The sequence below is a fragment of the Terrapene carolina genome, unplaced genomic scaffold (genome assembly GCF_002925995.2).
Source record: "Terrapene carolina triunguis isolate 2854851 unplaced genomic scaffold, T_m_triunguis-2.0 Scaffold62, whole genome shotgun sequence".
Taxonomy (NCBI): domain Eukaryota; kingdom Metazoa; phylum Chordata; order Testudines; family Emydidae; genus Terrapene; species Terrapene triunguis.
This window is the reverse complement of record NW_020664413.1, coordinates 60,278,168-60,303,306: the sequence shown is the minus strand read 5'-3', so window position 1 is coordinate 60,303,306 and position 25,139 is coordinate 60,278,168. Positions and strand designations below refer to the sequence as shown.

Here is a 25,139-nt window from a genome sequence, read left to right as displayed (position 1 = left end):
AAAAAACATGAGCATAGGTGAAGTAGTGGTCAAGGTAGTTTTGGGCTAGCGACAAATCTTTGCTACAGACAATCATAACGGCTGAAACGTTACTTGCCCTGGCTTTCAGGATTCTCCAGATTTTCACCACTGCATTGCCAGCAGCAACTAAAAGCAGTAGGTGAGTAAAGAGACATTAGTTTGTGCCCAGGTGGGTGGGGCCTACACTTATCCACACTAGACTTCACACACTTCAGTTGCTGACCCTGTGACTTTTTTTTGTTTAAGAAGTAACTTTGTATGTATTCTATTTTGTGAAAAGTTGACAAAAACCTGAGATTTTATTCAAAGAAAAAATATGGAGATTAGCTATTTATGAGAAAACAAAAGTGTCTATTTTTATTTCTTTGTTCCTGATGATGGTAGAGCAAAATAAAAGGAAGCACAGAGGGGGAAATGAGAACGTGCTGGAGAATGTTTTCCCCCCCATTTCTTACCAGCAGGAGGCACTGAAAGGGATGTGCTGAGACTAGCCCTGAGGCAATGAAATAGGGCTTATAGGAGTAGTGCTTAGCTCCATGAGGCCCTATTCCCACATTGGGGACTCCAGGCATTATTATACAAATAATAAACATGTCACATTTCCCTGCAGGAAATAGGAATGCAGCTAGTGGAATCCCACCAGAAGTCTTCACACAGGTTATAAACAAAGCCTTGTAAGGAAATGTTAGAGAAATGGGTAGGGGGAAGCTTAGGTCTGTTCTGTGACTTAAAAAAAAAAAAGGGGGGGGGGGGTAAACACACACAGATCAAGAGTTGCTTTCAAGGCAAGTATTGCTGTTGGCTTGTGTCCATAACAGCTCCTGTAAAGTGCACTGCCCTGACTGTTCAAGGTAACACCCCATAGCTAGAGCATAGGCCTTACTATAAAATGTACGGGTCTTTTGACTTGGAATAGTGTCAGGTCCTTATCCAGCAATAAACTCAAGCACCGTACACCTGTCGTTTGGTACTTACCAGTTAACACAGTCAAGCAAGTCTCAGGCAACTAGGAGTGTATGCCAATCTCAGTCTTGTGTCCAGATTTGTGTCCACAAGACAGACCCTGGAAATCTTCCTCTGCAGGAGGCAACATCTCATTTTGCAAGGATTCAGTCTAAAAGGTACCGATGCTGTAGGAAGAGCATTTAAAATAGGGAGGCTCGGGGTTAAGACTTGCTCACTTGTGACTAATCACGCAGCACTCAGCTATCCAGTTAGCTTTGAAGTGTGCACGCCTAGCATCGGCTGGATTTCTGTCACCCAAGCAGCGCTATCAGAAGTGATCATGGACAAAATACGGACACTGACCCCCAAGATTACGATTCCAAGGCACCAATACCTGTCTGGCCATTCTCCATCAGTGCAAATAAGATGGTCACAGGGTCTGATCCTGCCATGCATCAAGATCCACAACTTCCTTTGGGTAGAGAGGCTGCAGCACCTCTCAGAATGGGGCCTTTTCTAATAAACTAGGGCACACTCACTTTCTTTTAAATACACCCTTTAAAACCCACACTGGGTCTTGTCTTGTTCCAGCCTTCCCCTCTCCTGGAGTCTGCCATACTCTGGGATTTGGAGGCCTGGATCTGCATGGGGAGTTAGAATGCGTAGGTGAATAGGAGGTGTACAGAAGTGGCACACCAGGATTCAGCACAGCGCTGGCCCAGAGTTCATCCCTACAGGTGGGGAAGGAAGCTGGTTACTGTAGGTGGCAGGTTGCTAGTCACCTGAGCTAGTCAGTCCCTTACTAACAAGTAAGGTATTGGACTAGTTGATCCCACGATTAGCCATCTCATCACTAATCTAGGTCCCCCAGGGTGCGTTCAGTCCGTATCTGTCTATTCAGACTAATCTCAGGGCAGCTGCTGCCTCTTCCAGTGTCTTGCACAGCACCAGTGACAGCACGTAAGAGCTGGCATGGAACAGGTGCTGTCAAGATCTTAGTCTTGTGAGGTAAGTTTAGGAACTGCACTACAGGGGACAAACTTGTGTATCTTGGATTAGTCTCCTCCTCCTGCTGCCCTCCCCCCCAGCTGTCTTAGAACTAGGCATAGCATTTACAGACTGACAAGTTAGCCTAATTCGCCACCCCCAGTACAGCAAATCAGCAGTCATTCAATGGAGCCACAAAGATGTGTGAGACAGGAAGATCAGGTCCAATGACCCAGAGCGCTCACAACTTCTAAGATACCACGCACCATGAGAAAGGAAGGTAAACGTGAGTGTTAAGGACAAGAGTGGAAACGCTCTTAAGAAAAGAGGGGTGTAATTTGGTGCACTCTATAAATCCTTTCTGCATTTATCTCTGGTATGCCACTTGGCAGGAGAACATGCGTCACATAAGGATGGATATTTCTTACAAAAACTGGGTACAGGTCACGCAAGAACTCCATGAGCAACAGGGAATGGATCACTTGATTAACTTTTCTGTTCATTCCCTCTGGGGCACATTGGCCACTGTCAGGCCTGGTCTACACTAACCCCCCAAGTCGAACTAAGGTACGCAACTTCAGCTACGTGAATAACGTAGCTGAAGTCGACATACCTTAGTTGGAACTTACCGCGGTTCAGACGTGGTCCACACGCGGCAGGCAGGCTCCCCGTCGACTCCGCGGTACTCCTCTCGCCGAGCTGGAGTACCGCAGTCGATGGCGAGCACTTCCTGGTTCGACTTATCGCGTCCAGACCAGACGCGATAAGTCGAACCCAGAACTTCGATCCCCAGCCGCCGAACTAGCGGCTGGGTGTAGACCAGCCCTCAGAAGACAGGATACTGGGCTAGATGGACCTTTAGTCTGACCCAGTATACCCGTTCTTGTATGGAAATTAGGTCTAAAGAGATACCACCACTTCCTTCTGGTGGAGCTCTCTCCACTATTCAGATCTACACTTCACCATTGACCAGCAGCCATCCCTACTTCAGTGCTTGGAACATGCTCTGTAGCATGTACTCCACCTCTCCTTCAGCGCTTGCCTCAAATCGCTCCCTTCTCCTCCTCCTCCTCCACTTGCCTACATTATACCTAATGCCTTTTCTTGGGTAAAAATATGGGTGTTGTTGACATTTATTCTATCCCAGGAGTACTTGTCCTCCTACCTGCCAAGCCCACTTTAAGTGGTTCTCATACTACATTGCCGTAGCAACAAAACACACAGTTCCTGTATCCAAAGGGCAAAGGTTGCACTGAAGCAAGTTTGCATTCTTCAGCTGGGATTCTATCAGACTAAGCCCCTATCAATGAATGGTTGGCAGAGTGTTGATCTCCACCTAACACTACTTGTGGATGGGAGCGGAGTTGATTCTAACTAGCCTGCATTGAAGCAAGCACATAGCTGGGCAATTTGCTGCCAGCGATTGAGTGTCACAGCTACGACTAGAAGGTGACAGTGTTGCAGCTCAATAAAGATTTAAGTATCCAACTGTTGGATTGGTGGGCATTTTTCATTGGGTTATCTATACCCAGTACACATAGCCCAATGCACACACTGATCTATCCTGCCAGGCTGGCTCATAGGCAGAGAGAGAAAAAGAATTAACTTGTCCTCTATAATAAAATCTCATTACTGTTTTTAAAGGGACATTTCCAATAGTGATTATGAATAAATTCCCTCTTAGCAATGGCTTGTTTTTGAAACAGCACGGTTGACACCTTCTAGGGAGCCTTTTCTAAAAACACCAGGCTTCCCGAGGAAAAACTGGATGAGATTCCCTTTGAAACATGCAGATGCTGTCTCTCCTTAAGGTGTCTTACAGCACCAAAAAGCAAAACCCAACTTCTTTGCTGCTTCTAGGTATAAAGGTCCAAAAGATTTAATATCCCCGATTTCTCTGAGGTTGAAGAGCAGATTTTAAAGGTTTGTCTTTTTGCTGGAAAACTAGAGCACTGGAGTGGGAGTTAAGTCCTCAACAAAAGGGGAATGGATGTTGCCAGCTTTAATTTCTCACAAGCGGTTGTCAGGTTTTTTTTGTTAACTCCTATTTAACTGTTTTAAATAGATTAAAAATCACTTTCCCCCTCCTCAGTAGCTCAGATTTCAGTTTGGTTATAGCGAAATCTCACTAGTTCTCCAATCAACCACCGACTCCTCTTGCAAAAAAACAGGGTAGTAAGGACTTGCTTTTCCAAAGAAAGTGTTCTAAAAATATTCAGGCCTTTATACCATCATGAAGCAGCAAAAAGAGCATATCTTTTATTCCTCCCCAAGTCATTTTCAATAGCTTTTAATGCAAAGATGTAAACCAATGGGTAAGGAGACTCAAAGCATCTATAATATAGAAATATGATCACCTACACCTAAAATGAACAATGAAATATCAGTAGAAATGCAGAGAAAGTAAAAGATGATTCCACACAAATATCTTACCATGTAGAAATTTCATACAAGGTATTTTTCACAGGTTGGAAAGACAAGGTGGATGAAGTAATAGCTTTTGTTGGACCAACTTCTGTTGGTGAGAGAGACCGGGTTTTGAGCCACACAGAGTTGTTCTTCAGGTCCGGGAAAGGCCCAATAAAAGATATTACTTCACCCACCTCGTCTCTAATATCCTGGGACTGACAGCTAGAACTACACTGCATATAACATCTGTAGGGGTTGGTCACCAAAGGTTGGCTGAACAGTGGATTTCCATATGGGGGAGGTGGAAAGGAGAGAATGAGCATTCTGACTGATAAGTAGCAATTTGTTAGCCAGTCTGTCAGATTAATGCATCAATGAAAGTTGATTTTTAAGGTAAACTGACTTTCAAATTCAGATTTTATCTATTTTGCATGTGTCATCAGATGCCCCATGCTGTTGCAGCACCACATATCATGCATGATACTTGGTAACTTAAAATGCCACTGAGCAAAGGCAGCTCCTGATTTCAGTCTGGTTATGAGGAGTCAGATGCAGTTAGAGCCTCTACTAGCTACACAAAAGATTAGCAATACGTCCTGCAGATTCATGTTACTTTGTGGGGAGTTTTTTTCCGATCCTCCCACACTGTTAGGGAGAGGTCTATTGACACATCCTAAGATCGGTCATGCGCCTACAAACCAGGATCATAAATCTCTTTTCTTACTGCGCTATTACATCCTTCAATATTTCATCTGTCAAAGAAAAGGTGAATACCAGGCACAGGTGATGCTTTCCTTAGAAGTGCCAGAAGGCACCTGCTATGTTTGTGAAAGCTGTATAACCAATCAGCAAAATAAGCACAGGAAAAGTGTGTTTATATTCACCTCAAAGTTCAAATCAGGTTGCAGAGTATTAACTAAAACACAGACGTGTAAGAATTAGGTTACAGGTCAACCTGAAAAATCAGAGATTGGAAATTACAAGCAGCTAACCTTGTTCCAGAGTAGATTCAAAAGGAGGACTAATGCAGCAGCGTGAGACAAGTTACCTCCAGAAAGTTTCCTTGCATTTAAACCAAAAATCTACCAGTCACCATTAGTTACTTAAACATTGTTATTCACAAATGTTAACAATAAATAGGACCTGGAATCACAGAAGTTGTCAGTCAGTCATACCCTTCCTTCAGCTTAAAAACACACAAACTGCAGTTGACTGCAAACTGTATGACCCCAGCACACCTCTAATATTCATTTTTGGCTCCTAAGGGATATTTTCAGATAAAGGTGGTAAGACGAAAAAATTTAATCAGCTCATATTGGGGTGGATTTCACACACCATAGGACTAAGATTTGGTGAGATTCTAAAGTAGCCACACAGGGCCACGTCTTCATTTTAATCTGTTCAACAAGTTCTTTGCAAACAAACTCAGAGAAAATGGTACAGAACACTCTAATCACCTTTAGCTTTAATTAAAATAGAGTTTATTATTAGCTTTTTTTTTTTTTTTAATACAAACATGAGAAAGGAAAACCACCTGAAGATGTAGCATTATTTTCAAAATTGAATCGTGATCAATCCCTGAAGTTCCATGGATTGCGGGGCGGGAGCTGGTAGATTTGCAAACTTTAAAATACTATACATATTTAAATAGTTTGAATGCTGCCAAATTGTTATACTCAGAAGTCCCTAATCTCAAAGGCATGGGGACCTGATAACTTACTGGACCTTGGATGGAAGCAGGGTTGAACAAAATTTGTCCTAGGAACTAATGTCATTCAGTATGGCACAAAGTGCCTAGAATCTATCTAGAACTGGGAGAAGGAGGTATATAAGGGTTAGTAACAGGAAAAGTCTATTAATACTTATCCTGTTTAGAGTTTTGAAGTTTGAAAGGAAACTTCATCCCAAATTCTCATTCTGGAGGAGTAAACTCTATCTTCAGGAAAAGCAGAGTTACACAAGCTATAATGTTCACTTCTCCAAAAAAATAAGTCTGACAACTTATACATTTGAGTTTTGTTTTTTTTAAGAACTCCATTGAACAAAATCTTATGTGCTAATTGAGAATAAGTATCTACCCCATCAGTGAGTCCAGGATCCTCAAACTCACTGTCGCACCACAAAAGTAACCCCCCATCTGAAAGCAGGAAGTCTAGGGGAACCAAAACAGACATGATGATCTTATCAACTTTGTCAGAACTCCACTGCATAAAGCACAACAGATCTGTAGTGGAAGAATTCAGAGAAGCAATGCAGTAGGCTATTCATCACTGGATTGCCACATTGTTTGGGATAGTGACTTTGTTTCCAATACAGCTCTCTCTCATTCAGTGCCTCAGAAAGATATACAGGATGCATATTTTCCTAAGCAGTAGTAAAAGTATTAGAAAGTGAGAAGCACCATAGTTCACAAGAAATGCAGCATGGACCCTATACATTTGAACAATCAATATGTAACACCATTTCTCTGCTTCCAACCAAAACATTCAAAATCCTTTGACAGTCTCTACCGGAATGACACTGCTGGTACAGTTATTATATCCTGCTCAAACAGCTTCTTGGTTTTGAACTCATCACCGATAATAGCAGCTTTTGAATAGCAAAACCCCTCAACACTTATCTATGCTACCATTTCAAGCTCCAGAGTGGCTTTATACTTCGTTAGAGTCCTTTTTTTTTTTGTGAGCACTGTATTCACTCTGAAAGGCAAACGCAGCAGGATTCTGGATGACCGGGAGAAGAAGGAAGAACATTGTAACTATCGTCACGTGGTTAGTGTTTAAATTCTAAAATTTAAAACTACTCATTATTAAAAACCTCATCATTCACAGCTATAGGCCTACACAGTAAGCAAACATCTGTGGGGGGGAGGTGGGGAGCTTGTTTTTGCACCTCTGGATACATTAAAAGGAGGAGCACTGATTTGACAAGGTCCCATTTTTTGAATGGAATATGCTCCTCAGGCCCTGGGGTCCCTTGGCTGGTTTTATCCTTCCTCCCCTTACTGGAAGACACCATCACTGCTGGCTTATGTGCATGGAGTGGTGGTATTCCTCCGGTTCATACGTACGCTGGCTTCACGGTGCTGCACCCTTCTCTCTCCTCAGGAGAGGATGGCATTAGAACGACGGATACCAACTAAATTATCAGCACTGAAAGATCGTCTCATAGCAGCTTTGGACAAGTCTTTGTATTTGTCCTCACAGAGCCTGGAGATAGCCTGTAAAATACATTCAGACACAAAAGAATGAATGCGGGAATTAGAAGCGTTCAAACATTTTAAGAAAGCTCTTACAATAGCAACGCTAATGGACCAAGCACTTACAGTGCCTATATCTTTCAGTGACGCTGCTGGCTGCTGCCCTGGGTATGCTATTACAAAAAAAACCTTTTGTTGAGGGAAAACATTAAGGGGCTGTAGAAACTGCATCTTTAAGGATCTCTCCCCATGTTCACCCGTATCATTATTAGTCACAGGAGATTATGATTTTTAAATGCAGTTCAATATCCACATCTCTAAGCAACTTAAATCTTATACCAGCCTCTACAGCTTAATGGAAATCTTGGATCCAACTTGAAGGATGTGTGTTCACGTGCAAATTCCACTCAAAACTCCATGTAAATAGATGGGGTTTGGAGCCCAGGCTATGGATATGAGGCTCAGGAGGGATGCTAGAGATTCCTAAGCCCTGAAGGAAGAGGTTACAGGCGGCTGCTGGTTCCCCACCACCCCCCTCTCAACATAACCATCTAGGATTCTTAGGGTGTATAGTGGAGAATTTGAAAGGGAAATTTATTAGGGCTGGTGTTTTTGCACTTCCTGAGCCAGACAACTTTTTGCTGACGTTTGTAAACCAACACAAAGGGTTTGTGAATCCAATAAGGAGATCCTGGTGCTGAACTGTACAGTACCATCCACCCTGCTTTAGTGCAGGCAATGTCCTATTAACACAGGTCTGAGAATTGTATTTAGTATTTGAACTGCTTCAACTAAACTGCAGAGTAGCTCCATTTATTGAACGATTAAAGCAGCATGTACACTGGTGCAGTTATTCCAGTAGTGAGATTCCCATTAAATCTGTGTGTCAACTAATTCGATTAGAAACGCTTCAGAACAGTGTGATTGGGGCCTCTAGGGGCCATCATAATACAAATAAATACATACAGAAGGGTGTCACTTTCTATTTGTATGCTGAGCCGTTACTATTAGGCTCAGAATGTCAGTTGTGAGTATTAACTTCCATTAAAAATTTACCACCATCACCAAATGAGCTTTCACAGCTCTTCATTCAGTAAAGAGACTGCACCTTCCCTCTAGGGTAGCACCCATTCTGCACAGCCCAATATTCTCAAAGTTCAAAAGGTGAGCAGCGCTTCTCAGCATGAATAGATTGCTAAGTGTATTCTAAAATAATTATTTACATTTCTTTCTGTCAGCCTCCTTCTGGAGGCATTCATTTGGCTCAAGAGTGGCATGCTTTGAGACACTGGCTGCACAAGCCCCCGCTGCAAGACCAGACAAAACCTCTCTTTGGCATTAATGCGAGCACATCCATCAGAAAGGAACCCGTGTGTCACATTAAGCCCCACGCCCCCATATGGTGCAAATCCGTTTTCAATCTGCTGGAATACTAATTCGCTGCTTAAGACAAGCTCCCAAACTGACCTTTTTGTGTTTTTAAGCCAAAGGCAGGTTTGTTTTTAAATTCAGAAAAAAACGTTTAGCAAATACTTAGTAAATTGTAAACCTTTTAAATCACAGAATATGCAGTAAATGTGTTTCATACATACGCACAGTAGTGAGTATGTTGTGGCAAATCATATGCTGTGCTGAGAACCGTTCAGTGAAGTAATATTGAATAACAGGCACCCAAATATTTGCAGCAAAGAAGTGCAAAACTGGGGCTCACGCCTGTCCAGAACTCATCCACGTCTGCCTATGTACTGAACAGATTAGAGAACAATTTTCTGAGGAATAGATTAGTAGTAGTATTATTGACGTGCTCAAATATAAAAACATTTGTAGCACAGTAGTACCTGGGAGCCCCCGTCCTGGACCCCGCTGTGGTAGGTGTTGCCTACCCAGAGCTGCACTATAATCACAGAAGCAGTTAGTGACAATATTAGCTTTAACGTTACTTAAAAGGTTAAAAAAACCAACAACGAAAAGCAAAACAAAATCTGCAGAAAAATAATGAAGTGATATAGTTCCATTTTTAGACATCTCTTGCCTACCATTTCAAAGGATCAGTAAGTGATTACACCTTCTGAAATGCAGCCATTTCTGAAATGGAGTTAAGAACCCAGCATGCTGCACAATTTTTGGGGTGTGGATGAAAAGTGGTTTGGGCCAAGAATAAAGTAGTAACACTCTATTATGAAAGGGGCTATCGGACCTTTTAGCGTCTACACAGAGTCTGTGTTTGTAAGGTCTCAAATTAAAGACCAAACTGCATGGTAGTCAATGTATCTACCTCAGAAAGAGAAGGGATTGAGTTGACCCTGACAGAAGTTTTGCCTGGGGTTCCCATGTAATTTATATGTCATTCAAATGCTTCTCCTTGCATAGTACTCTAGCATCATGTTAAAGCAACCATGAAGAAAGGTTTGTGCTGGGAAAAGCAACGTCTGTTTTAATTAAGGGAGCTTGGATCCTAGAGAACAGTAATGGCGCTCTTAGGGCAGTCATGAGGACTCTCTGCCAGGGGGTATTTTGCTAGGTCAGTAATACCAGTAGTACATAACGTTTAAGTGGAGATTCAAGATTATTCATAAAATAGTTCTTTCCATTGATAAAGGATATTAGTTCACAGTGATTTTTTTCAAGCTGTGAAGTGAAACTACCACCTCCACAGTTGCTACCAAACATCCAGTTTAATAAATCATCATTAGGAGCATTAAGAACTCCTTTAAAGCTCAAAAGGAGCTGTGCACTTGGTGCTATGGAAACCTGAATTTCAACCGGTTTGAAATGGATGTTTTAGGGCGCTCGGAAAGGAGAAGTGACCAGGGAAAGAGAAAAACAGTCCATTACGAATACAGCTTTTACTATTAAGTGGCCTAGCCGAACTACAGTTCCAGAAACTAATGCCTCGTGTTTTATTTAAGGACCTAAATAGACTGAAGCCCCTCTTACGCTGTCTCCTCAGGATATATGCTTAAGTTATAAAGCACCAATGTGTTTTACAAGTGATAACTCCCATTATTAAGGGGTTAAACCTCTCTAATACACTACTCTAAAAGCTTTTTAGTTTTGCTAATCATCACATAATACAATTAGCCAGAGAAGCTGTTATTATGCAGACACAGGAGTGCCCAGCTCACCAAGTCTCAGGCCATTACCTCCAGTTTCTGTGCTCTCTCTTTACTAAGAGGCTCCAGCAGAAAATTCAGGTTGTTGTCATCTGCTAAGGAGCGAAGGTCAAAGTAGTATTTGGCATAAACACTGGCAGGAACATTGATATTAAACTGCAGCAGCTCCAAGAAGTGTCTTTCCATCTCATTCCTAAAAGGGGTAGCAGGGAAACAAGGAAATGGGATTCAACATTTGCAACCAAGTCAAGCTGAACAGACCACGAATCACTTTCACAATTACCGGTTATACAACAGCCTTTCAAATTCTGTACTGTACTATTGTTTTCAAAACGCAATGGATTAATTCACTAGTGCTCAAAACCAGGTACAGCTTCTGAGCCCCCGCACCTCCAGCTTAGGGAGAAAGGTCATTGCACCGTTCCACACTCACTCTACTGCCTTAGAAGGTTCATTCTTCAGACTTCCATTAGGACAGCTGTACAATTCCTACTTCATTCTCGTTCTCTCAGAAGGCCCTACTCTAGCAATCAGATGAAAGGAATGATGTATGCTGTTCATTAGCTCTGAAGAACTTGCAGACATTTTCACCGGGCGGATAACAGGAAGGGGGTTTATTGAAGTAGAGGCGGACCAACAAAAGGAGTAGTCCTATCACCACGGCAACAAATGGATCTATGAAGAGCTGCTGCTATTATCTCAGAGAAAAAAGCCTCTTGAGGCGACATGGATTCATCTCCAATAAGTAAATAAATAAGCAAGCAGCATTAGGTGGGAAAAGGAATTTTCTTCTCAATGGCATTAGGCAGGATAACAAAGTACTCTGTCAGGGCACAGGCACTAGTTTTGACTCACTACGCTATCTGTAGTGTCCAAATCATTTGGGGGGGAGGGAAGTGGGAAGCGGCCTGTTACATAGGGGGTGAAAAAAGCTTTCTTTGACTATTGCAGGTATCGAACAGACCAGAAGTGTTTTACAAAGAAATAATAAAAGTTTTAAAAGTTAACCTAAAAAATAAACTGGTACCTGGAATAGGCAATTAAATTCAACGCTAACTGAGAACAGCACCATAGTTCGCAAGAATAATACACAAGTGAGCAGATGGATAAACAAACTGTATGCAATTTGAAAGGTAAGTCACACAAAAGAAAAAAATCAGTAAAGTTGTTCTTGCTCTTTGGAAGCTTTTAAGATGGATGTTTTTAAGATGGCCCCACCAGAGAGGGAAAACAAATCGAGGAATCATCCAGATTGTGTCTTGGGTTGGATGGCTGGTCTCATAATGTGAATAGCAGCTTTGTGTTTGTTTCTAGCAGGGTGGACTTGAGTCCCATTGAACCTACTGCCAAAATTAATTTCCTGTTCATATGGTCATAAGCCTATAGAAATGTAAATCAGATAATGTTTTGATGATCAGCTGATCAGGGCTTGATTTATCCCATGAATAAATGCTCTTCATCACCCCTTTTGTTCTTGCTACACTAATACATTTTAATTGTGTAAAAATACAATACTTCATAGGATTAACAAGTCTATTAATAGCAGTTTTTAAAAAAATCTAGCAAAAGCATAATACCCATGTGTTTTCTGTACAAATGTAGGTAGCCAAAAGAATGAACAGCATGTTCCCTCTTTTGCACAATGTAATTCACAGGATTAGCAGCTGCACGGTTAATTTTGTCACTGATTAGAGACAAACTCCATCAAGGCAGAAAAGTTTATAGCAAAGAAGGGTTTCCAAATATCAAATTAATTTTCTTTTAATCTTTCAATTAAGAAATTGAAAAAGTGTCTTTAGGTCCAAACTTTCTGCTGGGGAGACGGAGGTGAGGCAGAGGATGAAGATACGCAGAATGTTGATGCTTTACTTTTGGTCATGTTGCCTCTCTATTTACCCTTCATATGAAAATTAAATTCATATACCCATAAGAGGACTTCAGTAGTGTTCACTTTCCACAGCTCCAAAAAGCTAATTTTCTAACAGCTAACCAATGCATTTGGGACCCCAAGTACTGTACCACACTGCAAAATTAAGCACTTCAGTGGCGTTATAAATAGGGGGAAATGAGTTTATTTCTGCAATATGCCTTCTTCTGGGGCACTGCCTACTTGGTTTATAAGTGGCTATAGAACTGTAAAGCAACTTTTTCATCAGTTCTGCAATTACCACTCTCAGGTGGGTAGGGGTGTGAATGAAAGATCAGCCAGTCCTCAATCTTCCAAATTTCAGCTCAAAGAGAAAATGAAGCACACAGGCTACTAGGAATCAGCTAGGTCTAACAGCTGTAGAGAGTGAAAGGCTTTATTTGCACACAAACGTTGCACCAAACTGATTTAAGTGGAACTGGTATAAACCCTTGTGACACTGAAACTGATTTAAGAGTGTTCACACAAGGAGTTACACCAGTTTAGTTAGATTGGTTTCTAACTTGATTGAGGGCTTGTCTATACAGGGAAATTTACCAGCAGAATAACTATAGCAGTATAATTATTTAGTATGGGTCCACTGGTAAGTTTCCCCATTTAGACAAGTCCTTAGTTAAAATCAGAGCAGCTTGTGTTTAGACATGGCCCAAGTGTTTGGAAAATAAAAGTTGCACTGGGACAGCTGCTCTGGTGTCACTCAAACAATAAGGCTCTGCTTAGCACTTGCAGCAAACTTAGCACTTGCTACAAAGCGGTCTCCAACATCTGAACATGACCATTTCTGAAATTCTTTCCCAGGTATTTCGCTCAGTAGGATTAACATACAAAAGGACTTAATTCCCACTATTGGAAAAGTAGTTTAAAAAGAGCAGAACAGCTAATACTGGCAAAAAAAAAAAAATACACTGCCAAGTACTAATTAAAGGGAGACAGATTGAATTGGGCCTAAGTTAGGTTTGGTTAAGAGGAAATCACTTACCAGTAGCAGTTTCCTAAAGATCTAGATCACATTAGGCCACCACAATTGGGTTTGTTTTGCACAAACTCCAAACTCAGAGTTCTAAACTTCTAGTTTCAAGCAGGGGCTAAACCCCTGCAGTGAAACATAAGCCACCTCCTAGAATGCCAGCTCCTTTCAATCTACTGGTGGAAAGTTGTTCATGTGCATGAGAGGCTTGATCAAAAAGATCACAGAACCTTCAACTCAGCAACTGTTTACACTAGGGAACAAACATCTTTAAAAAATTAGCTTAATTTTCAGCCCTATGTCAATTCAATTTGCTCCTAGCAGGGTTAGAGGATGAGATGCTGACTGTTAACAATCAGCAGGATTCCCCAGCATTGCCAACACCAGTTCAGCTGTACCAGGGATACCTGTGTGAAATTTTTCAAGAATGCTGTTAGTGTAGACAAGTGGTTTGAGGTAAGATGAATGGTGATTTATCACAACTGGTATCTGCTAAAAGAACACCAGTTCCACTTCTCTCCTCCAAAACAGTCAATAGAGCCCCATTCTTGAAGACCAGTCTGCAGGAAAGGGGTGTGTATAAAACAAGCAGACAGAGTAAAAGCCAAGGGAAATACCTTGAACAGTAACAAAGGAATGTTTTTGGTGTGAAGGATGATAAACACAAGGTTTGTTGGTTTTAAAAGGATCATTATCTCAAAAACACTTCTCTGATATTGTATTGTTTGGAAAGTACAATTACTATTTGGGAAGTGAAATGTGTGACCCTAGTCCTCAAAAAAAATCCTGGGGGGGAAAAATCCTGTAAAACCAACAGGTCAAATTTTGAGTCCCAGTTTGAGGCTGAATCCAAAGTACAGTGCCTAGGAAACATACGCAGAGTCCTTCACATTTCTGCATTATAAATCTACTACTGAGAAAGAAACCAGACGCTACTGTTATAGCACACACAACTGCCTTATATTGAATAAGACTGAATGTGTACTTGGAATTATAGCTCTATCAGGCTGTTAATTTTTTTATTTATTTTTTTTTTTGTTACACATAGAAGCTAGCTAGAACCTGGGAGAAGTGATGCACCGAATCCAATGTGAAGTTCCCTATGTACAATGCTTTGTGGATTCTCTGAGGGGCTTAGATACCATGACGATAAACAATTGAGAACAGAGATAAAACCAAGATTAACTAAGAAATACAATTAAACTGCGGCTATGACAATGTTCTCTTGGAGACCGAGCCTACTGAGATGTAAATTGAAACCAAGAGCTGATGGGTTTTGAGAGCTTAAGTCCTCGCCATATAAAAGTCTAGTGACATTGGTTTTGGGGAAAAGGGACTTCTCTAGAACATTAGCAGGTTGATTAAAGGTAGCAGTTAAAACCACCTTAGTAGGTAATTTAGTATTTGTCCTAAGCACTGCCTTATTTGAATGAAATAAAATGGATTAGTCCCTGGAGCTTGATGTTCAGTTTGACGTGAAGTCACTACTACAAGAACAAAAAATATGTAGAACTCAAGCTCATGGGTACTGAGTAGCTGTAGATAATATCAGGATGTTCATATTAATATAAAATGACATGCAGTTTAAGTGCACCAATCACCATACAAATCCAATAAGGAGGGGTTACAGAAGAAGTGACCTAGTTTTAATGTTTGTGTAAAGCCAAATAGCTGGCCAAGTGAATTCTTTGGAAAGTATTCCAGGAAAGGCCTCCTAGTTATGCAGACAAATAGCCACATCAATTTACCTCAGTCAGATTGCCCCACACATCCAAAAGAAATGTTTCCTCTGCTCGTTAGCTACCCTACCTGCTATTTTACCTCCCTGGTTTCTTCATCTGCTTCTTCTCAATCTACCCACAACAGGTAGTTCAGTTGATATCCTGCACTGGCCTTCAGATTGCTGCCCTTAAAAGGCTGGTGGGGAAAAGCAGCAAGAGGAAGAATCTTCCAGACTGAGGACTCCCACCTGGTGTAGACTCTCTCTCCTGCAACCTGAAGTGTTTAAGACTTCAGATGCAGGATGGGCCTCAGCCTGTCCTCATTTGGGGAAATAGGAAAGAAGCCAGAATAAAATCTTCCCCTTTTCTGATGGCCTTTCAGGAGGGAGTTGTTGCCTATAGTCTCAAACTGCATTCACCAGGGGACAGTTTGGAGAATTCTCTGAAGCTAATTAGCCCTGCTAGCTAATGCCTAAGGGGCACAAGTCCACAGCAATGCAAGCTTCCTGGGGAGGTGGAGGTAAAAAGGCTTTTGGTGTCCCTACAACAGAAAGATCCTCTGAAAGAGATCCTGGTAGTCTGGCTGGTTTCCCTACCTCAGAAACATTGACGCTATTTCTTGTCTTAGGGCCTTGGAACACTTTGGCTTTTCACAGGAAGGCAGAACACCAGTTTTGGATGTTGTAAGCAACCCTGCAACCAGACTCGTGGGCCGGCTTCTGCCTGATGCAGTCTCTTTATTCCATACTTGATTGGAAGAGGACTGGATGACTGAGCTTAGCATCTGCGACTAGCCTTTAACTTTTGCCTAAAAGACGTTCCCCATCCATCTTTTGGCAGATCCTCGAATTTCTGCTGAACATCTGTGTGAAGTCTTAAAAAAGGCAGTCTTGTTCTCATGAAAATGTCAATACTGTAAATAGTTTATCATACTGTCATCTCACTGATATCAAAGGAGATAGATACCACTGCTGTCTCCACACTGCCAAATCAGCTTTTTGAGAACCTTTATTCTGTTTGGGAAGAGAATCTAACAAGTGCCTGGGCTGTGTAACACAGCTCCAGTTAGCATCTGCCCATGAAGTACAGGTAGTTTCCAATGACACCTGCCATCGAGGTGAATTGGCAAATCTTCATCCAAAGGTGACCCAACGTTTCTGATTATGGTCCTGAAGTGCTGTAATCTTGTCTAATCTGACAGTAGTAGTCGTCATCAGAACCAGGATCAAACAGGGAGTGTGATGCAACAATCTTGGTGTTCCTACGCTGAAGGTACTACTTACCTACCATCTTTGACCCAGCTGGGGTTGCAGGACACAGAAACATCAAATAGCCCAGAAGGAAGTGGATGGGCACTGCTATCCTATCCCCAGATACCCTAATATGTATGCTTTGATTCCTAGATGGTCTCCAAATTTAAAGGACCTTATCTTCAAGTCTGTAGAAAGCCAAATCCAGAAAGTTAGTAGATTTCATGTTCAGAGTCTTAAAATACTATGTAAACATTAAATATCATCCTGGAAAGAGTTTGCTTACTGGCTTCTTCCCCAGCAAAGAAATGCTTTGCATCAGAAGAGTCCTCTTCCTCCTTAACATCCAAATCTCTCCAATCATTTTTGAAACTGCCTTAATCCCAAACAGGCATTGCAGGTTTCTGCAAAAGCAGGAGCAGCTAAACTACCACAGTAAGTGTGTTAACACTAGGACCATCACAGCAGGCTTAGCCATAGACATCAGCCCAGAGACCAATGCATCTTGTGGGAGTCCAAACCTCTACTTCAATATACTCAATGCTTCCACAGCACTGGAGACAACTGGGTCTCAAGATACCATGTCATAAAGTGATTTAGTGTAGAAATCTGATGCAACAGGAGTTCAAAACAAAAAAGAAGGCATCAGGCTGATCAATACTTCCTGCTGTCTTGCACCGGAAATCCTGCTGACCAGAAGCTGAGGCACCTGAAGGTTTTGACCAGTTGCTTGCTGAAGCTGAAGTCAGCATAGACCAGTCTTAATGCATACCCATCTTGCAGTTCAGAAGAAGAGACATTTCGCTAAACAAAGAGTCGGAATCAATCACCAGTGAAGTAGTATGAAACTTCAGGACGTCCTAAGGAAAGCAATATACTGGGTCTTTCTGGCCACTGAGGGCATCCCAATCTTTCAGCCCCTATTGATGGGAAAACACACAAGGTGCCAAAAGAACTAATGACCAGCTGGTTCACACATGGCAAGAGCCTTTAAGGCTTTCTGAGCCAACTTGTTAGGCCAGAAGAGAGTCAAATGGTCAGGTCCTGGCCTGAGTGCCTCAGGTAACATGTGAGGAAGTGTCATAGCAAAACCAGTCATGAACTGCTGTGAAGCACAAAATACAAGTCAAGCTTCTACACGAGGGACACAGTGTGGCTGTTAAAAACATTCACATTGTTTTGTGAACCAAAAAATGTATTACCCCCCAACCCAGCTCTTCTCCACACATTTTTACCTATCAACACAAGCACAGAATACCACAAGAACACAGCAGGAGCTGTGGGGCTCAAGGCCTATTTGTAATGACAGAGGTGGTTCACGGTTTCCTAAGATCTGCAATTGGAGAACCTGAGGCAAAACGAATAGGCAAGAGGAACACGTTTATTTGTAGGATGAGCAGTACATCTGAAGAACTGATTGCAGAGACCACGGGAAAGTGCTTTCAACAACTCATTCAGAAGAGAAAGGCAGTCGCAGTACTAGGGGTGCCTATGTGCCACAGTAGGTGTCTTGTGCCAGAACCTGTTTCTGGACTAAACGGAAGGAGGTGTTCCTGATTTGGCTGAAAGCTGGAATATGGATCCAGGAGTGAGAAATCACAACTAATCCTGAAAGCTCTTACAAAAAAATCCAAAAGCAACAAAAAGTATTTTAATCAATTCTTAGTTTAAATTTCAATGGATTTTTTTTTAAAGATGTCCATTGTGTCTATGGACCAAGTATTTCTTTATTGCACTAGCAAACAGAAACCTGAAAGTGATATCGATTAGTGACTAGCTTGTTTTTTTATTATCAGGCTAAGGGAAGTGAAAATGGCAGACACTAATAACTTTTAATAAATTTTTGCTAACACCAATATGGACTTGTTCTAAGAGAACGCTTTTATCCGGAGTTTCCCTGTTAACAGACAGATCATTCTACTTTCAAGGGAACGAAGCCTGACAACGTGAACTATTTCAGTTCTCCATACTGCATACCAGCCTTAGAATGGACAACTTTACAATAATGGCAGCTCTCCAAAAAACATTGTTTTTAAGAAAGCAGCAAATTGACCAAACTTGCAACTTACATGTCCTCAACCGTAATGTCCTTCAATATTTGGCAGTAATCCACATTCCACACAGCCTGATCATCCCAAACCTTAGAAGCCAGCAGAATAGCTCCTAGAACTATTCTTTTCCAGTTACTAGGACAGATGTCAATCTCCGCATAGGTTAAGAGTCTTTCCAAGTAAACCTACAGAAAGAGAACTCATCTTAGACATCTCAATCTGAAGATTGAGTTCCAAACAAGTGTTCAGTCAGATTTAATTAGACTTTACCAATTATGTTCGTTTATTTATCCCAAATTCATTAAGCTACCAGAATTAATGGCTATTACTGAATTTTAGCATTCAGACTTTCAAAAAGATTACACATTCCATTTTAAATGCAAGATATTAAAGGACTGAATGATCCTGAAGTGCAGAATACAATGCATGAAGTAAAACCAGTTTCTCACAATAAGCTCTGCTGTACCAGTAAGACTCATAATGAAAGTCATTTACAACAGTGTGACGTTTTCATTAATGCCAACCCAGGATTATTAACCACTCCACTCTAATGCATTAGCCTTCTCTCTTCATGGCTGGGCTGGTGTGTTTAAAGCAAGATAGCAAGTATCACAGCCTGCATTTAAGCCATTTTTTCCACAGCCTTAAATTAAGCTGTATTGCATCTATTTGCCCCATGCCCATCATTGTGGTATCCAGGTTCCATCACATCACAGCTCCACTTCAATCTGCATGAAGCAGATGTGAGTGCAGTGGCTAGCAGTCTCAGTAAGCGCTGCTCTCACGTCTCAGCTTGCCGCACTGAGAGGTAGGTGGTGACAAAACCTCAAGTAGAAAACTGAATTTCAACGTTCCCAATGGATTTCCTACCTCCTCAGATACGATTTCTACCAGCCCCCAAGCAACTTGAATCTCAACGGTTTCCTTACAGACACTGCTCTTCCTAGAGGTACATGCAGGTTTACTCCAGGGCTACATGTGCCAAGCAGCTGGCACTTTTATAGAAAAAAAAATTACTTTTGAAAAAAAAATCTACTTGTGAATCAAGATTTTAAACTCCATTCACAAGTGGGTGTGAGGGCCTGGAGAGAACCATAGCTTAGTGACCTCAATATGTTTTCAATACTTTTTCATCTACACCTCTACCTCAATATAACGCGACCCGATATAACACGAATTCGGATATAACGCGGTAAAGCAGCACTCCAGGGGGGCGGGGCTGCGCACTCCGGCGGATCAAAGCAAGTTCGATATAACGCAGTTTCACCTATAACGCGGTAAGATTTTTTGGCTCCCGAGGACAGCGTTATATCGAGGTAGAGGTGTATTCATAAGACGTTTTTGAATGGAAAAAATGGACTCAAATAGTGAGTTAACCTTCTGCTTGTAGCCTTAGACTGGAATCCCAGAGCTTTTCAAATAGCTAATAGAGCCACCTACTGGCTGAAGTCCACTTTTTAAAAACAAACTTCTTCAGATCAGGGGAAATGCTAATTTCCAAATATTTGTATTGGCCAGAATGCCTGAGGTCAAACACAGGAAAGCAACACAAAATGTTTGCCGAGTTTCAGTAGCTCAGTGTAATTATTTTGATTAAATCATTTCTTAACTTTAGGAGTCTGCTTCTTTGCCACACTCAGTTCTGTTATCTCTTTTTGGTTGCAATTCTTTCCTCCTCTACTCATCTCTGCATTATTTCTTCTGCTCCCAGATGTGAAACTAAACTGAAATTACCATATAGTTTTATAGTAGGCAACTCAAGCCCAAAATTTCAGTAGTCCACACCCCCAGAATAATTATATAAGTTCGGAAGTGGTTTTGGACCATCAGTGTCAATCTTCAGTTTCTTTATCTGCCGCACTTTTCAAAGTCACATGGCAAGAACATAATGAGATGGATGTATATTTTGGGTGGGTTTTTTTTAAGATACTATCAAACGAACCTGGAAGCAGCTATTAGTCAGAGGACTCAACTGAACAGCTGGATATTGATAAAATGGGAGGAGGGGCTCCAGCATTGCAATGGCAAAGCGGCTCAGCTGCTGGGATTCTTACCAGAGCGCTGTTCCTGGACCCACTTAGGGGCTCGATCGTCTACATCAGTCTCTGGCTAATATACATCTGATAAATTAGAAGCAGCCCACCTCCCTCAACTGATGGAAGGGAAAAGGAGTTAACTCCCCCCAACTCTAGAGGTGTTTAGGGTGGTGGTCCATTACTATATCTTCCTCTAAACTCCCAATTTCTGCAAAAGGTCTCTACTATATTATTATACACAACCACATTTTGTTTCTCCGCCACCAGTAAATGACTCCACCGGCCCTCTGGTATCATATGCAGAAGCAGAGTAAATAGGACCTGGTTAGTTTTACTCTTGCTCATAGGTTTCTGAATAAGCCAGTTACATTCAGTGCACTGTGGCTTGGAAAAGTCATGATCAGCAAGGGCTCCACTGCTTCAATTTACCCAACCGTGTATTTTAGTCACCATAAGGGCAAGCAGCTTATTTTTAAATGAAAGCTTAAAATGCTCTGAAACTGATTACTTAAGATCCCTTTAGAAAAGTTTCACTGCTCTCCAGGGAAATTAGCCTATATACCACCCGTGAGTGGATTTTGAGAGCCCTGCCTGCATACCTCAGGTGAAATGAGACGTGATGTCAAAGGCCTTCAGCCATATTGTAAAGGAAGGTCGCTGCTACATTTGCAGTTAAGAAAAAATAGGAAAGTCTATAGGTGAATTTGAAGTTAATGTGTCTGACTGACAGTCCTGGAAACCAAATACTGCAGATACCACATGGGCAGACATTGCACGCTTCATAGTGTTTCTAGGATTTAGACAGAAGTTCAGTCAATTCAACCCTACTTATCGCACAGATGCCTAGGGACAATAACTTTCTAATGTGGATATTTCCCTTAAGAATTATATTGAAGCCACAACTCGGTTCTTATTGGCCAACGAATGGCCATTCAATAGTGGTTGTTTTTAATCACTACTGACAGGGGCTAGATTCAACCTGTGGCCCAGTGGTTAAAGTGCCATAACCCCTTCACCATTCCCCTATAACTGCATCTCACTAGTAACTATTCACTTTTCATTAATTTTATCAAATTGGAACAAATGGTTCATTTTACAAACGGACCAGACCTTGCATATGCAGACACAGGAAAGGAAGTGTAAGTGCCATTCCTGAAATATCAGAAAAATCATCAATACACTTTTGCAGCGGATTGATAAACGCTGCTTTGCGGTTATATCTGCCTTACATCCAGACAGACGCCTTTTTCAATTTACGTATACCTTATATTCAGCAGAGTTTAATCAACTTGTTCAATGGAAAAGAAATGTTGACAGCTTGAATTGAACGATCGAGCATGGCTTACCAGTGTCACTATTGCACATTCAGCTGTCAGCTGCGCTGCACTAAAAAGCGTCCGTACAAAACGGTAAATGTGCTTGTGATCAGGGTCATGCTTGCTGTAGTCATTTGGAACTTCTTCCCGCTGAAACAGAAAGCGCCTAGAGTTAGTCACTGTACATCTAAATGTTACTTGGCACTGCTTTTTACAGCAATACACTATTGTTTCCTTTCACCAATCTGAAAGGCAAATCTACGCAAACTTTTGCTTTGGAAAGAGAAGGAACAAAATCCTATACAAAATAGAAAGCAGCACTGGCCATACAAGTAAATATTAGGAGAGTCCTCTAACAAAAAGCAATAGTTTTACCTGGTCTTTTGTAGTCCAGTTTTAATTCACATTTTGCTCCTATAAGAATATAGGTTTGAATGAAAGGCAGACTACTGCCTGTCATCCCGAAGTTACATTTCTTGGTTATATCCTTGGAGTAATGATTAGAAGTATGTAATCTTGACAGGCGAGATGGTGGGTACCGTTCTTGGCATATCAATGCCCATGCTGCATTCTTCTGTAGCCACACAGCAATTACATAACATCAGGAATCCCTAGGCATTCTGCTTCTCGGAAAGTACCATGCAAGATTTTCATTGCTCTGCATGAGGCAAGGGAAATTCTAAGTTCTGAAAAGGTAATTCTTCTCGAAGGGCTGTGGGCAAGAGCATGAACCACCCCCATGGGGGACGAACTCATCCATGGAACTTTCCTATTTAGCAGGAAGCAAAAATTCCATCCCCAAATAAGCCACAATCACAAATATTGGCCAAACCAGACAGTCTCTACATAAAAGAATAAATGGACACAAATCAGACGTCAACAATTATAACATTCAAAAACCAGTTGGAGAACACTTCAATCTCCCAGGTCACTTGATTACAGACCTAAAAGTCGCAATATTACAACAACAAAAAAACTTCAAAAACAGACTCCAACGAGAGACTGCTGAATAGGAATTAATTTGCAAACTTGACACCATTAAATTAGGCTTGAATAAAGACTGGGAGTGGATGGGTCATTACACAAAGTAAAACTATTTCCCCATGTTTATTTCCCCCCCCCTACAGTTCCTCACACCTTCTTGTCAACTGCTGGAAATGGGCCATTTTGATTAGCACTACAAAAAGTTTTTTCCCCCTCTACTGCCGGTAATAGCTCACCTTAACTGATCACTCTCGTTACAGTGTGTATGGTAACACCCATTGTTTCATGTTGTGTGCGTGGGTGTGCGTGCTCTCTCTCTATAGACATACAGACAACATGAAACAATGGGTGTTACCATACACACTGTAACGAGAGTGATCAGTTAAGGTGGCTATTACCAGCAGTAATTATATAATTTTATTTATATATAATCTTCCTACTGTATTTTCCATTGCATGCATCCGATGAAGTAGGTTTTAGCCCCCAACAGCTTATGCTCAAATAAATTTGTTAGTCTCTAAGGTGCCACAAGTACTCCTGTTCTTTTTACAAATATTGGAGGCACTGACTTTTCAAAAGACAAAGTGATACCTCATAAGGTTCCCCATACAGATACCTCATAAGGTTCCCCTCCAGGCTGAGGGGAGGGTGGTGGATGAGAGTAAATCCTGCAAAATGATCCCAGAAAAACAAAATTAGAAGGTACCTATCCTTTCTTTAAAGATACCATCCCTGAAGGATTCTTACTCCTGGCAAAAAGGAAGTTTAAAGGAAATCCCAAAAGTTTCAGTAAGACAAACCAACAGCTACAGCAAGACCAAAGCCAAATATAAAATGTTTTTGAAAATAGGAGAAGACAAGCATAAGGCTTAAGACAAAAATAATCAAAGTCTTCAAAAATTCGGCCAACTCACATAAAGGACATCCTGGTATCCAAAACTTTATGGTGACGTGAGAGAGTTTGGGCTCTGCTATTTTAGAAACAGGTTTTGCAGGACTGAGATCGAAGAGAGTTCTTCCTCAACTCCAAAGCAAAGCAAAAGGGCAGCAAATGTATGGGATGAGAATTGAACGCCTGCTTTGCATACGTCTAATAGCAACAGCCTTCACGTAGGCAAGCAGAGGCTGGTTTGTCTCAGATCAAATGAGCTGACATTGACTTGGCTGGCTTGAAACTAGGCTTTAAGAAAGCAAAAACAGAAAGTCAGACATGGTGCTCTTACGTAAGAATGCTGTCCAGTGAAGAGATGTCAAAAGAAACAAAACTGATGAAAACAGTTCTTGCCAAATAGAAACCCAAGACTTTCTGACAAACCACACACGAAGAAAGGCCTCTCCAGAATGGGCATGCAAACATGGGAATAATACCGGCAGAATGTTCATCTGCATCAGAGGCCACGCCACGCACACCTGATGCTGAGCCAGGCTCGGGCCCTCATGTACTGACTTTGAGCGCCTATCATTTGTCTAGGGAAGCAACAACCTGATAAAAGGCCTCTGCCCTGAGGTCCACCTGCCTTTTGGCCATGAAGGCCCAGCTGCCCATAACGTAACGTTTTACTGCTGCATACTGGTTAACCTGTCAGAACAGATTCCTGTATCAAAGCTCAGGTTTCCTGGGCACAGTACTATAGCTTCTGTTCTTCCCTCTGGCCAGACCATCCACAACCAGCCAGATTTCAGGTACAAGGTGGAAGACTTAACCAGAGTTGTGCTCAGTACAATATTTTCTCAGCTGCCTTTGAAGCAGGGCCAGTGGAGAGAATTATTTACCAAAGCTTCACTCATTGGTTTGAAATAGGGTACAACTTTATTGGACAGAGACTTCTAACCCAGGTATCTCTTGAACCCAGTTCCTGCAAATTCCTGGACTGATCTTAGCACAAACAGAGCTCCAACCTGAGAGCTCTGATGAAACACAATGTAGTTTTAAGGAGAGCATCGAAGGTGGTACCGCACTCAGATGGCTAGGTCTCTGGTTCTGAACTTGTACAGAGAGGGGAGGCTGGAGTCTTTGGGTATGTCTACACTGCAGTTAGACACCTGTGGCTGGCCCATGCCAGCTGACTCAGACTTGTAGGGCTCAGGCTAACGGGCTGCTCAAATGCGGTGTAGAGGTTTGGGCTGCAGCCGCAGCCGAGCTCTGGGACTTGCCCACCTCACAGGGTCCTAGAGCCTGGGCTGCAGCCTGAGCCTGTACGTCTACACTGCAA

The 25,139-nt window shown here is 41.8% G+C and overlaps 1 protein-coding gene across 1 annotated transcript in view; it reads right to left on the bottom strand.

Moving 5' to 3' along the window:
- Positions 1–6,381: 6,381 nt before the first annotated feature.
- The window catches only part of CCNYL1 (cyclin Y like 1), a 49,822-nt gene continuing 31,064 nt past the window's right edge, over positions 6,382–25,139 (bottom strand). Inside the window, exons 7-10 of the mRNA XM_026647699.2 lie at positions 21,973–22,092; positions 18,609–18,775; positions 10,705–10,867; positions 6,382–7,582 (exon numbers count right to left, since the gene is read on the bottom strand). Of these exons, the coding sequence (XP_026503484.1) occupies positions 7,466–7,582; positions 10,705–10,867; positions 18,609–18,775; positions 21,973–22,092 (567 nt within the window). The 3' untranslated portion in view covers positions 6,382–7,465. The remainder of the gene's footprint in view (positions 7,583–10,704; positions 10,868–18,608; positions 18,776–21,972; positions 22,093–25,139) is intronic.